This window comes from Aquarana catesbeiana, linkage group LG04, assembly GCF_042186555.1.
Source record: "Aquarana catesbeiana isolate 2022-GZ linkage group LG04, ASM4218655v1, whole genome shotgun sequence".
Classification (NCBI taxonomy): Eukaryota; Metazoa; Chordata; class Amphibia; order Anura; family Ranidae; genus Aquarana; species Aquarana catesbeiana.
The window spans coordinates 10,618,593-10,634,813 of NC_133327.1; the positions used below are offsets into that span (position 1 = coordinate 10,618,593).

The window sequence follows — 16,221 nt, forward strand, 5'->3', positions numbered from 1 at the left end:
TGTACACAGTAGCTGCCACCACATGTTTTAGTCGGAATATGCATCGTTCATAGCGTCCACCTTTAACAAAAAAAAATGTTAAAACATTGGCACATCCAGACAGGAATGGAAGAGTTTACACTATGGTAGCTTCTTCAGTTAAAGCAAAGCTCTTTGATTTATGGTTCGAGCATTGAGAGAGTCAGCATAACAATTTTAAATATTGTTTTAATGGAAAAAAGAGCCTCAAGAAATATTTCCATAAACAGATGTTACAGAAAAGCTATTAAGCAACAGTAATATAAAAGGGTTTAAAAACAAAAATCCTTAAAGCAAAGTTCCACCCAAAAGTGGAACTTCCACTTATACGCTTCCTCCCCCCTTCGTTGTTACATTTGGCGGCTTTCAGGGGGAAGGGGGGAATAGGGACCTGTTTTTGACAGGTCCCCTTGCCCACTTTCGGGAGACGGGGCCCCTTGCTCACTTCCGGGAGATGGGCCACGGCACCTGATTTCCCGGAAGTTCAGCCCCCCTCTTCCTTCCCCTGCCGCCGGACCAATTAGAAAAAAAAAGCGTGCTTCGCGCATGCGCAGCAGAGAACCAGAAATGAAGCCGAAAAGCTTCACAGCCTGGTTCCCTTACCAGGAATGGCAGCGGCAGCACCCGGGAGTTGACCCGAAGATCGGCTGGGGTGCCGACATTGCGGGCTCCCTGGACAGGTAAGTGCCCTAATATTAAAAGTCATTAGCTACAGTATTTGTAGCTGCTGACTTTTATTTTTTTTCACCCAGGCTGGACCTCCTCTTTAAAGTTTAAGTCCACTCTAAAACTAAAATCCCTGCATCTACAGACATGCACATTTTAACACTAACCTATCTAACCCTGTAAAGAAGAAATCCGTATACATACCTTTTCTGAAGGCGATCCAATCTGATCTCCAGCGGTGGAAGCTCTGCAGAGGACACAGCTGACAACAGCTTTGAAATGAATGGGGAGTCACCTCACTGATAGAGTTACTATAGGGCTTCCGTTGTCGGAGGTGTCCTCTGCACCCACCTCCTATAGGAAAGCAACGGCTGACAGCTCAGCGTGGGATTGGGTTGGATCAGTTGCAGAAAAGGTATGTATACTGTTTTTTTTTTCTTCACAGGGTTAGATAGGTTGGTGTTAGATCGTCAATGTCTGTAGATGCAGGGATTTTAGTTTTAGGGTGGTCTACTTTAAGAAGAGTCAGTATGGTCCTTAGTTGAGTGCAGAGGTCAAATCACTTGAAGACAAAGTTCAGAGGTGTCAAGGGGTCACTGGCCCTCCTAATCAGACTCAGATTATGTGGGTCAGATTATGCTACGTTCGCTTTTGAAAGCGGTATTTTTTCATCTGATTTTTCGATCGTGTGTACTAGGCTTTAGAAAGGGAAGCAAACCACACACTAGAGCTGCACGATTCTGGCTAAAATGAGAATCACTATTTTTTTGCTTGGTATAAAGATCACGATTCTTGCGGTGTAAATTATCTTTAACATTATACAAAAAAATTGGGTTAATTTTACAGTTTTTTTTATTTGTTGATGTGTATTTTTTCCCAAAAAATTGCGTTTGAAAGGCCGCTGAGAAAATACAGTGTGACATAAAATATTGCAACAACCGCTATTTTATTTTCTAGGGTCTCTGCTAAAAATATATATAATGTTTGGGGGTTCCAAGTAATTTTCTAGCAAAAAATACAGATTTTTAACTTTGTAAGAAACAAGTGTCAGAAAAAGGTTTAGTCTTTAAGTGGTTAAACTTCCCTTATTTACTTACAGACCGAAGTTCATCCCTTTGATCTAAGAACGTAAAGTTACAATGTTTATAGTTATCTACCAGCAGGGACAATGTTGTGAAAAACTTGGCAGGATGACAGTTTTTTTTCTTTTGACAGCTGAGTGAGCAGAGAACTCTCTACACTTGTTACATAAATCGTGAAATTCTGCATAGAGATCGTGAGGGGGGTTGAATCGAGATCATGATTTTTTAATGATTTTTGTGCAGCTCTACCGCACACCTGAAATCCACTCGTGAAATGCTTTATTATTCAAGGAGCCTCACTGACGCATTTCAGCCACAGCTGGACTTAATAGCCTGTAAGCCCAGTTGTGGGTGAAATGTGTCAGTGAAAGGAGATTTCAGGCTGGCCCAGAATAATCTTTATAAACGTTGGATTTTACCGAGTGCCTCCAGCTCCATTACGAGTTCACACAAAACGGAAGTCTTCCGGTAACGGTTTCCAAAACTTTGGTTAAACGGGAGCCCATTCTGTTTTACTTTCCATAATGGTTTTTCTTTGGATTTTTCCAAGATACAGTATTGAACATGGAAAAGAGGAGTACATGACAGATTGGATAGAACCGTCATATTGGTTGTATCATTGCATATTTAATATTGCCGTCTCTAGATACCATTTTGAAGCTCACATCACTCTCTAGCATGGGTAAAACTTCTGTTGCTGTGCAGGGAAAAAGTGTTTTTTAAGGCTGTTACTGGGTTCTGGAGCGGGTGAATGTATCCATGATAACTCTAAGACCAGGTCATATTGCTGATGTAGAAGGAGTGGGGGAGAAGGAAATCCTAGAGGTACCTGTGAAGGATTGGAAGGATTTGGCGAGAGGGCAGCCTTGCAGGTCAAAAGTGTGTAGCAGAAGGGTTTCAGAATTTATTATTATTTATTATTTAAGTCCAACTTCGGGCAATTTATAAGGTAATCCTTGCAGTGGGGCTGTGCCTGCACTGGAAGGGTTATTTGTTCATTTTGGTCTTTGAGCAGAGGTATCTAAACTTTCTAAATAAAGGACCAGTTTACTGTTCTTCAGACTTTAGAGGGGCAAGACTGTGGCCAGTGGGAGTAGAGAATGCTTCAGGCTTGGTGGTCAGTGGGAGAAAGAAAAAAACCCATAGCATTTGTGGTCAGTAGGAGGAGGAATAGTTTGTCATTGTTGGTGTCAGTGAGAGGAATAGTACCCCATCCTTGGTGTCAGTGGAAGGAATAGTGTCCCATCATTGGTATCAGTGGGAGGAATAAGTGTCTCATCATTGGTGTCAGTGGGAGGAATAAGTGTCCCATCATTGGTGTCAGCGGGAGGAATAAGTGTCCCATCATTGGTGTCAGCGGGAGGAATAAGTGTCCCATCATTGGTGTCAGCGGGAGGAATAAGTGTCCCATCACTGGTGTCAGTGGAAGGAATGGTGCCCCATCATTGTCAGTGGAAGGAACAGTGCCACATCATTGGTATCGGTGAGAGGAATAGTGTTCCATCATTGGTATCAGTGGGAGGAATAGTTTCCCATCATTGATATCCGTGAAAAGAATAGTGCCCTATTCTTATCAGTTAAAGGAAATGGGCCCCATTGATGCTGTCAGTGGGAGGAATAGTGCCCCATCATTGGTATCCGTGGAAAGAATAGTGCTCTATTGATTATATCAGTTGGAGGAATAGTGTCACATCATTGGTATCAGTGAAAGGAATAGTGTCCCATCATTGGTATCTGTGGAAAGAATGGTGCCCTATTGTTGATACCAGTTGGAGGAATAGCGCCCCATCATTTGTGTCAGTGGGAGGAATAGTGCCCCATCATTGGTATCCGTGGAAAGAATGGTGCCCTATTGTTGATATCAGTTGGAGGAATAGTGCCCCATTGTTGATGTCAGTGGAAGGATCAGTGCCTCATCATTGGTGTTAGTGGGAGGAATAGTGCGTCATTGTTGGTGTTAGTGGGAGGAATAGTGTGCCATTGGTGTCAGTGGGAGGAATAGTGCCCCATTGTTGTCAGTGGAAGGATCAGTGCCTCATTGTTGGCGTCACTGGGAGAAATAGTGCCCTAGGGGCCTGAAAAAGGCAAGCAAAGACCACATTCGGAGTTTGGAGCTCCACTGGTCATGTGCAACAAAAAAAAAAGATTTACTTACCCATTCCTCCACTCCTCCCTGCAGCTAGACAAGTCCCACAGCCTCTTCTGCCCCGTTCTGCAGCAGTCTAGGATCATGAAGTCATGAAATTCAAAGTAGGGACCATAGGGGGGGGGGGGTGTGAAGGTTTAAACATGAGGTAAAGACAGAGAGAAGAAAAGAAAGGGGAAGGGTAAGGGTCAGTTGAAAAGGTTTACAAGTAGTAGGGAGGGGGGCGAGAGAGGCAACTCTTGTAGGTGGACTTGTACAGCAGGTAAATGGCCCCCCAACATAGTCATGTAGCTGTTGGGTGTTCAGTCAATGGCTCAAACTATATCTGGCCCAGGGTGTCGTGATCTGGGTGCCCACTCTGATTTTGGTTTGACGTGTACTGACAGCAAAGGGCGATGAGTAGTCTAGATCAGAAGCCACAGTATGTTCGGCCGTTTTGGTGTTGCGTTCTCTGACGGTTGCACGCTGTGTACTGAAGGTGGAGCTGCTTGCAGTGAGTGGTTTCCTCAGCTCCGGGTGTTTGGTTTGGACGGGCATTTAATCTGGTTGGATTTAGAAGGTTATTTAATAATAAAACAAAACCGAGCGTCTTCCAATACTTCAAATACTCTTCTTGTTTGCGTTTGTCATGCAGGAAAGGACCTGTCTTGTCGCAGTGACACCGATCTGGCCTGCATCTTTGGAAAGCGGGAGAAAAGAAAGAAGTCGGGTCAGGTAAATCTTCACCTGTTTTTTTTTTTTTTTTTTCTTTTGTTTATAACCAGTGATGTCATCGGCAGAGGCCCAGGGCACTCCTTTAAAGTATAACTAAATGAAAAAAAAAATCTTTTTTTGGATGAAGTGAAGAGGGATTAGAACCACTTGTCTGGTTTTTATTGTTGTCTGTGCCCCTGTTAGGGAGATTTTGCCTCTCTGTTTATCCTGCTTACCGAGTGTGAATAACAATCACAAATTTTGGGTTGTCACCAGAACAGGCATAGAGGAGAAAAAAGTCTTCTAATTGGGGAACTAATTCTGGTGACAAACAGGGATTCCCTCACTTTTCAGGGATTTCCTCTCACTTCCTGTTTTCTATTGAACTCGGTTAGGGGTGTACATCGTATTAGCTATGTACCCGATAATGGAGTTCACACAAAGCAAAAGGGAGGGGGGGGGGGGGGGCGTTCATAAAGCATATTAGTGACATAGTTGGATGCAAAGTCTATGGTCAGCGGAGGGATTGGCAGAGAGGGGTGGAGGCCAATGGAGGGATTGGCAGAGAGAGATGGAGGACAGTGAGCGGGGGCCAGTGAAAGGATTGGCAGAGAAGGGTGGAGAACACTGAGCTGACGCCAGTGGAGAGATTGGCAGAGAGGGGTGGAGAACACTGAGCAGGGGCCAGTTGAAGGATTGGTGAGGGGTGGAGGGCACTAAGTGGAGCCCAGTGGAGGGATTGGCAAAGAGGGGTGGAGAACACTGAGCAGGGGCCAGTTGAAGGATTGGTAAGGGGGTGAGGGGTGGAAGGCACTAAGTTGGGCCCAGTGGAGGGATTGGCAAAGAGGGGTGGAGAACACTGAGCAGGGGCCAGTTGGGGGGTAGGTAAGGGGGTGGAGGACATTAAGTGGAGCCCAGTGGAGGGATTGGCAGAGAGGGATGGAGGACACTGAATGGCAGCCAGTAGAGGGATTGTTAGAGAGGGGTGGAGGGGTTAGCAGGGAGGAGTGGAGGACACTGAGCAGAGGCCAATGGTGGAATTGGCAGAGAATGGTGAAGAACACTGAGCAGGGGCTAGTTGAGGGATTGGCAGAGAAGGGTGGAGAACACTGAGAATAAGCCGGTGGAAGGGTTTGGCAGAGAGGGCTGGAGGGCACTGAGCTGAGGCCAGTGGAGGTATTGGCAGAGAGGAATGGAGGACACTGAGAGGAGGCCAGTGTAGGGATTGGCAGAGAGAGGTGGAGGACACTGAGGGGTTGGTAAGGTGGATGAATCTGGCAGAAGCATTCATGATGGACTGAAGAGAGGATAGTCTGTGTAGAGGTCGGCCAATGAGGAGGGAGATGGAATAGTCGAGGCGAGAGATAACAAGGGAGTGATTTAGTATCTTGAAGGTATCCTTGATAAAGAAGTGGCACATTTTGGAAATGTTATGGAGGTGAAGGTGGTAAAATTAGGACAGTGATTGGATTGGGGGATGAAATTAGAGATCCTAGTCCAGGATTACACCTTCACCCTGGTATGAGGGAGGGACTGATAGATAATGGCCAGAGGTGGTTATTGCTGAACAGCAAACCTAAAGTGCCAAAAATAAAGATCATGTACATTACCTACGTAAGCACTAAATAAAAACAACATGAATATATTGCATCATGTAAAATGAATAAGGAAATGGAAATTAAATATATGAAAACAACATACCGTAAGTATTGCACAATGTAGAATGACTTTATAGGTGAAATGGATAAGGAAATGCGATGTTTAGGTGTGTATGTTTCTTAAATGACATGTGAAGAACATACAAATATTTCTAGGCCAAAAAATGTCCAAACATCTGTGGGTTGTGATTCCAGACTTCCAGGTGAAAGTGTCTGTGTGGACTGATATCTGTATAAAAAGATAAAACATAATACTACATACAGGTATTCACTGTGTTATCGGGGCTGCCATTGCTGCATTGCTTTTAAATATGGTGGTCGGCGGATTTGTCTGATCCTGGCTTTTTTTTAAAATACTGACACAGAAATTAAGAACGTATTCATGCCTGTCAGGCCATTTTATATTTATATTTATATTTTTAAAAGTTTAAGACAGTGGTCTCCAAACTGTGGCCCACAGGCCAGATGTGCACGTTTGCCTGCCTTTTATCTGTCCCTTGGGACACTATTCTCCCACTGACACCAACGATGGGACACTATTCTCCCATTGACACCAATGATGAGACACTATTCACCCATTGACACCAACGATGGAACACTATTCTCCCATTGACACCACCTATGGAACACTATTCTCCCATTGACGCCACCGATGGGACACTAGTCTCCCATTGACGCCAACGATGGGACACTAGTCTCCCATTGACACCACCTATGGAACACTATTCTCCCATTGACGCCACCGATGGGACACTAGTCTCCCATTGACGCCAACGATGGGACACTAGTCTCCCATTGACGCCAACGATGGGACACTATTCTCCCATTGACACCACCTATGGAACACTATTCTCCCATTGACGCCACCGATGGGACACTAGTCTCCCATTGACGCCACCGATGGGACACTAGTCTCCCATTGACGCCAACGATGGGACACTAGTCTCCCATTGACGCCAACGATGGGACACTATAATCCCATTAACACCAATAATGGGGCACTATTCCTTCTACAGACACCAATGATGGGCACTTTTGCTCCCACTGGCAGCAGTGATAGAGGGCTATCTTCCCACTGACACCAATGATGGGACACTATTCATCCTCCTATTGACCACTGATGCCAACAATGGGACACATTTCCTTCAACTGACACCAATGATAGGACACTATTTCTTCTACTAACACCAATGATGGGGCGCTATTCCTTCCACTGACACCAATGATGGGGCGCTATTCCTTCCACTGACACCAATGATGGGGCGCTATTCCTTCCACTGACACCAATGATGGGGCGCTATTCCTTCCACTGACACCAATGATGGGGCGCTATTCCTTCCACTGACACCAATGATGGGGCGCTATTCCTTCCACTGACACCAATGATGGGGCGCTATTCCTTCCACTGACACCAATGATGGGGCGCTATTCCTTCCACTGACACCAATGATTGGGTGCTACTCCTTCCTCTGACGCCAATGATGGGGCAGAATTCCTTCCACTGACGCCAATGATGGGTCACTTGTCCTTCCAATGACATTAATGATAGGACACTATTGCTTCTACTGACACCAATGATGGGACACTATTCATCCTCCTACTAACCACTGACGCCAACAATGGGACACATTTCCTTCAACTGACACCAATGATGGGGCGCTATTCCTTCCACTGACACCAATGATAGGGCAGAATTCCTTCCACTGACGCCAATGATGGGTCACTTGTCCTTCCAATTACATTAAAGTGGTGTTCCGGCCGAAATTATACTTTTTAAATAAAAATACCCCTATAATACACAAGCTTAATGTATTCTAGTAAAGTTAGTCTGTAAACTAAGGTCTGTTTTGTTAGTTTATAGCAGTAGTTTGTTATTTTATAAACTTACAACAGGCCGTGGCCATCTTAAGTGTGGGCATCTGAAGCCAGACTGTATTTCTTCCTGGATTTCATCCTTGCAGATCTCGCACATGCTCAGTGAAGCACAAGCAGTGTAATAGGTTTCACGTCAAGTTTCCATAGCAACGGCAGTGTCAGAGGAAGTTGCCGCCCCTTCCCAGAAGGCATTGCAAACAGGAAATGATGCAATGGGCCACGGCCAGGGAGGAGGAAGTGAAAAATGAATACAGCAGATATACAGTAGGTGCTGAGAAAAAGAAAATTTTAAATATCCAATTCGTTTACAGTGCACAGTTTAGTGAGGAATGCTGAAGAGTTGTAAAAGTGGGTGGAACTCCACTTTAATGATAGGACACTATTGCTTCTACTGACACCAATGATGGGACACTATTCATCCTCCTACTAACCACTGACGCCAACAATGGGACACATTTCCTTCCACTGACACCAATGATAGGACACTATTCCTTCCACTGACGCCAATGATGGGGCAGAATTCCTTCCACTGACGCCAATGATGGGGCAGAATTCCTTCCAATGATGGGGCACTTGTGTACCAAAGATATCATTGATAGGACACAATTCCTTCTACTGATGGGACACTATTTGTCCTCCTACTGACCACTGACGCCAACGATGGGGCACATTTCCTTCCACTAACACCAATAGTGGGTCACATTTCCTTCCACTGATACCAATGATGGGGCACTATTCCTCCCACTGACACCAAAAATGGGACAGGTTTCCTTCCACTGACACCATTGATGGGGCACCATTCCCTCCACTGACACCAAAGATGGTTCCTCCTCCTACTGACCACAGATGCAATGTGATTTTTTTTTTTTTTGATTTTTTCTTTTTTTTATTATTACTTCTTGTACATCCCAAATCCCTTTCCCCCAGGACCCTATTGGGTGTAGCTTCCGGAACAAGCTGTTTATTTGTTTGCTGAAGCTCCAGTCTGTGTAGCTTTGTCAGCAATGGTCACCATTTGCGTTACAACATCAGTGCTTGTTAATGTGTAAAGAAAAGTACATACATTGTAGCTCTCAGAGCATGTCAGGAGCATCTAATTACATTGCATCCTTTTTTTTTTTTTTCAATTATTTTATTTAAACCGCAAAAGGCATGTCCAGGTTATTACATCCACAATGTGTAACCAATAACACATCTAATACATTTGCATAGCACATAATAAACCAGAGGGTCAAATCGGGGTATACATATCAGTCTCAGATTGCGCTTGATTTGGAGATTATCTATGTAATGTACCAACCAAGGGACATACATTGCATCTTTTTACCCCTCCCTGCACAATCCTGATGTTCCTATAACTGGGGTATTACACACGGGAACGTGGTGGGAGGGTCTGCCTGACCACTGTGATTGGCCATCACAGCCTTCACTTGATTGGGAGCTAGGCCCACCTGCTCCCGATCATTACTAAAGACCGGGACACACACAGTGTATAATAATAAAATCGTTATAAAAGCAACAATAATAAAAACAATGATGACAACAACACTATGCTGGATTGCCATCTGGTCTCCTAATGTGGAAGGTCAGCGTGCCAACTTATTTTCCTGGTTGGGATCACAGCTGGAACACATCGTGGTATAAAGGACTCGTATGCGTGAGCTGATGTCTCAGGAGTACCTGACAGGTGTGTGTCCTAGTCCTGAGTATTGCACAATGGCCCTGACTTGACGTCTATCACGCATGTGATAATAAACACGCCGTACCCTCCTGTGAAAACTATGAAGATCTCCGCTCTGCTAGTTAAACAGATAAACCAAGAAATGCACATCGGACGGGTTCCCCCACCCTGATCCACCCTCACAGAAGACATCAAGATGTCCCAAACTCTCACAATTATCTCCACCGACATCACAACACAGAGCCCGCTCTAAATTTAAAGAGGAACCTGTCAGGCTAGAATTATGGCAGCTGTCACTGCCTGCTTGATTTTTAACCTTTTAGTTGCTGGGCTTTTTTTTTTTTTTTTTTTTTTTTTTTTTAATCCTTTCGCTAATGGACCGTTTTTTCAATGTTAAAAAGCGCATGTTTGTCCTGATATGTTGTACATGTTCTAAAAGGAAGGGCACCTGAACTCCATTATGAGTGGTGGCCACACTCTTGACCACCTAGTAGGGCATGATGGTCCATGGTTCAGAAACTTTGGGCTGTTTAACATACTTGAAGAGTAAAAAGGCAGAAAAAAAAAGTTTTTTTTTATATATATGTATTTATTTATACAGTGTGTGTATGTATAATATCTATCTCTCTCTCTCTATATATATATATATATATATATATATATATATATATATATATATATATATATATATATATATATATATATATATATTCAAAAGTATTGGGACACCTGCCTTTACATGAACTTTAATGGCATCCCAGTCTTAGTCCGTAGGGTTCAATATTGAGTTGGCCCACCCTTTGCAGCTATAACAGCTTCAACTCTTCTGGGAAGGCCGTCCACAAGGCCCTTCACTCTCTGTCTCTTCTTCATCCTGCACTTCCAAGACAGACCAGATGGGATTTAAAGTAACTGTAAAGTCGTTTTTTTAAAAATACAAACAAACACATAGCTCCCAACTGTCCCTGATTTCAAGGGATCGTCCCTGATTTGGAAAAATGTCCCTCTTTCCTCATGATTTGTCGCTAATTTTGGTCTGATCCGTATAGTTGTACATAAAATATACTATTTATCTTTCAAAAAAATGTTTCCCAGTGCTAAACCTTCCATCCAATTTCTAAATTGCTGCATTTTAAGTAACAAAAGCCAATATAAAAGAATAGTAGTGGTAAAAAGCACTTGTGGGTTTAACCAATCTTCTTTTTTTATTTTTATACAATTCTCCTTTAAGGGGTGTATAAACAAAAAAGTCAATGCTACTACCCATACATCACATAGAAAGCAGAGATTCCGGGTGCTCGATCCACAGTCACTGGCTGAGTAGGGAAATGAGGAAAAGATGATCCGCACTCCGGTGATTGCTCTTAAGAAGTATAATATTTATTGACAAGCCACAGTGACCATACGTAAATAAGAACAGTTGACGCGTTTCAGCCTATAAGGCCTTAGTCATAAGGCGGTGTGTCCTATGCCTACATACTTTTGTCAATAGGTTTCCCTCATTCCGATTTCAGAAAGTTGGGAGGTATGCAAACATGTTATACTTACCTGCTCTGTTGCAGTGGATTTGCACAGAGCAGCCCAGGTCCTCCTCTTCTCGGGTCCCTCTTCAGTGCTCCTGGCCCCTCCCACCTGTTGAGTGCCCCCACAGCCAGCAGCTTGCTGTGGGGGCACCCCAGCCGAGTCACAGCTCCCTGTGTCCATTCAGACACGGAGCCGCGACACAGCTCCGCCCCTCTCTCTCTCCTGATTGGCTAACTGACATTAACAGCAGCGGGAGTCAATTGTGCTGCGCTGCTGTCTTAGCCAATGAGGAGGGGAGTCCCGGGCAGCTGAGACACTCCTGCAACGTCGCTGGATAAAGATGGGCTGAGGGGGAGCTGTTGCACACAGGTTTTTTTTATCTTCATGCATGAAAAACCTTCTGCCTTTACAACTCCTTTAACTGGTCAGTGCTGTCCATGTGGCTCTGTTAGCATATGTGGAACTTGCCAGTCTGTGGTAACCTGAGCTTCTTCCATCCTATGAACCTCCCTGTGGCACCAGTCCTTGATGGGGTGAATCTTAAGCCTGCCATAAACGGTTTGAATCTCGGCCAGTTCAGCAGGAATCGGTGTTAAGCCAGCCATAAATGGTTTGAATCTCAGCCGGTTGAGCAGGGATAGGTGTTAAGCTGGCCATAGACGGTTCGACTCTCTGCCGGTTGAGCAGGGATAAGTTTTAAGCCGGCCATAGATTGTTCTAATCTTGGCCGGTTCAGAAGGGATCGGTGTTAAGCCAGTCATAGATGGTTTGAATCTCTGCCGGTTCAGCAGAGATCGGTGTTAAGCCGACCATAGACAGTTCAAATCTCGACCGGTTCAGCAGGAATAGGTGTTAAGCCAGCCACAGACGGTTTGAATCTCAGCCAGTTCAGCAGGGATCGGTGTTAAGCCAGCCATAGACAGTTGGAATCTTGGCCGGTTGAGCAGGGATCGGTGTTAAGCCAGCCATAGACAGTTGGAATCTCGGCCGGTTGAGCAGGGATCGGTGTTAAGCCAGCCATAGACAGTTGGAATCTCGGCCGGTTGAGCAGGGATCGGTGTTAAGCCAGCCATAGACAGTTGGAATCTCGGCCGGTTGAGCAGGGATCGGTGTTAAGCCAGCCATAGACCATTGGAATCTCGGCCGGTTCAGCAGGGATCGGCCAAGATTCGAGCCATGTATGGGGAGGCTGGATGTACCAAGTTGGTTGATGAACTTGGGTACAATCAGCCTGTCGGCCTTTGCATGCGATTATTGCTAGCGACTGTTATAGTCACTAGCAATAATCACTGTTGGGGGTTGGTGTGAGGGAAGCTGCCTGCCGTTGGGAGAAAAAAATGGCTCCGCAGGAGGGATTCCCCCATTAACACTGACTGCGTTGATGGGGGAATGGAGAGATTTTCTCTCCTGCAACCCGTGTTTGCAGAAAAGAAAATCGCTCCATCTATGGCCGGCCTCAGTCTGGATGAGTGAGTGTTCCTAGGTAGACTGGCCCAGGTAACACTCACATGTGATGACGAGTCTCCATGATTGAAAGGACTGAAATCCAGTGAATGAAAGCGGCAGGTCAGGGCCAGTCACACTGGTGACCCTCCAGCTGTTGTGGAACTACAAGTCCCATCATGCATCTGCCTGTGGGAGTCCTGCTTGTAACTGTCAGTCTTGCAATGCCTCATGGGACTTGTAGTTCTGCAACAGCTGGAGGGCCGCCAGTTTGACACCTGTGATAGATCATGCAGGACGTCCTCCAGCCAGGAAATGAGGCAGTGTCTATCTGACTTGCTGCAGCTTCTAATACACAATGTAAGAAGCTCACAGTGTGCAGTGAAATCAGAGTAAGCCATTTCAGTCCAGGAGAGGAGGCGGTACAACTGTGTAAAACTGAAGGGAAGGCCGGAGTTCTGCTTTCTGGAAATGAACCCTTAGAAATTTCTGCATGAATAGCTTCTGATTTGATATTTATCTCAAGTCATGATAATGAAGACGGTGTGTTGATAAAAAGCACAAATAATAACTGTCACTGCGGGTGGAGGTGAAGGAAGGTGCGGCTGTTGTCGGTTACACTTTGTATACATGTATTTTGATTTGAATAGGCGTAGTTAGTGTTTGTGTATCATTTTTGGAGTCGGTGATAAATTTGCTCTGCCAAGCGCCCCTTGATAGTTGGTAATGTGTTTCACGTGTACGCGGCCGCGTCTAGTGTTTTGATTCATGGCCCCTCTTTGGCCTCCGGGGCCTCCCTCCCCACCCTTCATTTGCAAACAATGGCTGGCGCGGCAGTGCCGGACCCTAAATTGGACGCCTCTACGCCTTCGGAAGAGACGCACAATTTCTGGTCAATACTCGGGATCGATACGATTGTTTGTAAAGAAAAAATGTTTGGTTCTGCGAATCTGCAGTACAGTTAACTCCTTGGTGGTCAGATATGTGGTAGGCCACCCCACCCCTCTGTTCTGTTTATCAGGGACACAGCAAAGTGCCAAAGCAATATCCAGAAGATCATCCTGTTGACGTTGGCGTAACGGAGGGGAATCTTGCTCCAAGGCGCCAATATATACGCACCAGCGTTTTTGCTGGAAACCCGTTCCAAGCACGGAGAGTGTCCTATAATAAGGGTTACCTGTAGGTACAGTGAATCTCTCCTAAACTTGCACTGATTAGGAGATATTCACACTGCATGCAGCTGGTGACGTCAACGGCGCATACCGTGCCGAACCTTCAGAGCTCGTGCTGTAGCCGAGGGCGCGGCAGTGACATCATTTCAGCCTCGGCCACTCGTGTAGTCAGTTGCCACGAACCCGGAAGGAAGACCTGGAGAAGGTTAAAGCCCTGTCAGCGGTGACCGCACCTGCTGCTGGAGGGCTTTGTTTTAAAGGGGTTGTAAACCCTCATGGTTTTTCACCTTAGTGCATTCTATGCTTTAACCACATAAGGACCGAGCCTCTTTCTGAGATTTGTTGTTTACAAGTTAAAAACATTTTTTTTTTTGCTAGAAAATTACTTAGAACCCCCAAACATTATACATTTTTATTTCTAACACCCTAGAGAATAAAATGGTGGTCGTTGCAATACTTTCTGTCACACCGTATTTGCACAGCGGTCTTACAAGCGCACTTTTTTGGATTAAAAAATAAGACAACAGTAAAGCTAGCCCAATTTTTTTTATATTGTGAAAGATAATGTTACGCCAAGTAAATTGATACCCAACATGTCACGCTTCAACATTGCGCCCGTTCGTGGAATGGCGACAAACTTTTACCCTTAAAATCTCCATAGGTGACGTTTAAAAAAAATTCTACAGGTTTCATGTTTAAAGTTACAGAGGAGGTCTAGGGCTATAATTATTGCTCTCACTCTACCGATCACGGCGATACCTCATATGTGTGGTTTAAACACCGTTTTCATATGCCGGCACTACTCACGTATGCGTTCGCTTCTGCGCACGAGCTAAGCGGGAAGGTGCGCATTTTAAAATTTATTTATTTTTCTTATTTATTTTATTTTTTATTTTTGCACTTTAAAAAAAAAAAAAAAAAAGTGTCGTTTTTATTCCTATTACAAGGAATGTAAACATCCCTCGTAATAGAAAAAAAGCATGACAGGACCTCTTAAATATGAGATCTGGGGTCAAAAAGACCTCATATCTCATATTTACACTAAAATGCAATTAAAAAAAATAAATGGCCCTTTAAGAGCTATGGGCGGAAGTGACATTTTGACGTCGCTTCCCCCTGCATTGATATGGAGACGGGTGGGGGGCCATCTTCCCCTCACTCGTCTCCATGCCCAGCAAGGGTGAAGATCCGATCGCTTCCGCCGCTGCCGACGGCTCCAGTAAGCGGCGGAGGGCACTGGAGCACGGCAGGAGGGGGTGGCCCTCTCCCTTCGCCGATAAAAGTGATCTCATGGTGAATCTGCCGCAGAGACCACTTTTATCTTAAAGTGGACCGCTCACTGAAGAAGAGGATACCGGGGTTATGGCAGCTAGCTGCTGCCATAATAATGATATTCCTCTTCAAACAGCCGATGTATAACGACGGTGGTCGGTCCGGAAGTGGTTGTATGGTAATTGTGTGGTCATGCAATACTGTACACAAATGAACTTGATATCTTTTTTTTTTTTTCACACAAATACATCTTTCTTTTTGGTTAGGGTTACACCGATAATCTTTTTTTTGAAGATGAAGAAGGCTAGTGGGTTTCTTTGAGGGAAAAAAAAAATAATCAGCAGATATCCATTACCATTTACCACCAAATTAAGGCCCAGATTATCCTAAAAAAACAAGGTATACAGTGCATCTGGAAAGTATTCACAGCCCTTCACTTTTTCCACATTTTGTTAAGTTACAGCCTTATTCCAACATGAATTCAATACATTATTTTCCTCAAAATTCTACAAACAATACCCCATAATGACAACGTGAAAGAAGTTTGAAATCTTTGCTAATTTATTAAAAATAAAAAACGAAAAAAATCCCATGTACATAAGTATTTACAGCCTTTGCTCAATACTTTGTTGAAGCAACTTTGGCAACAATTCCAGCCTCAAGTCTTTTTGAGTATGATACTACAAGCCTGGCACACCTATGTTTGGGCAGTTTCTCCCATTCTTCTTTGCAGGACCTCTCAAGCTCCATCAGGTTGGATGGGGAGCGTCGGTGCACAGCCATTTTCAGATCTCTCCAGAGATGTTCAGTTGGTTTTAAATCTGGGCTCTGGCTGGGCCACTCAAGGACATTCACAGAGTTGTCCCATAGCCACTCCTTTGTTATCTTGGCTGTGTGCTTAGGCTCGTTGTCCTGTTGGAAGATAAACCATCGCCCCAGTCTGAGGTCCCGAGTGCACTGGAGCAGGGTTTCATCAAGTATGTCTCTGTAC

General features: G+C 44.7%; 1 protein-coding gene across 1 annotated transcript in view; it reads left to right on the forward strand.

The window, feature by feature from the left end:
- The window catches only part of LOC141139049 (PIN2/TERF1-interacting telomerase inhibitor 1-like), a 207,469-nt gene that overhangs the window by 76,202 nt on the left and 115,046 nt on the right, over positions 1–16,221 (forward strand). The window contains exon 6 of the mRNA XM_073624825.1: positions 4,547–4,626. Coding sequence (XP_073480926.1) covers positions 4,547–4,626 — 80 coding nt within the window. The remainder of the gene's footprint in view (positions 1–4,546; positions 4,627–16,221) is intronic.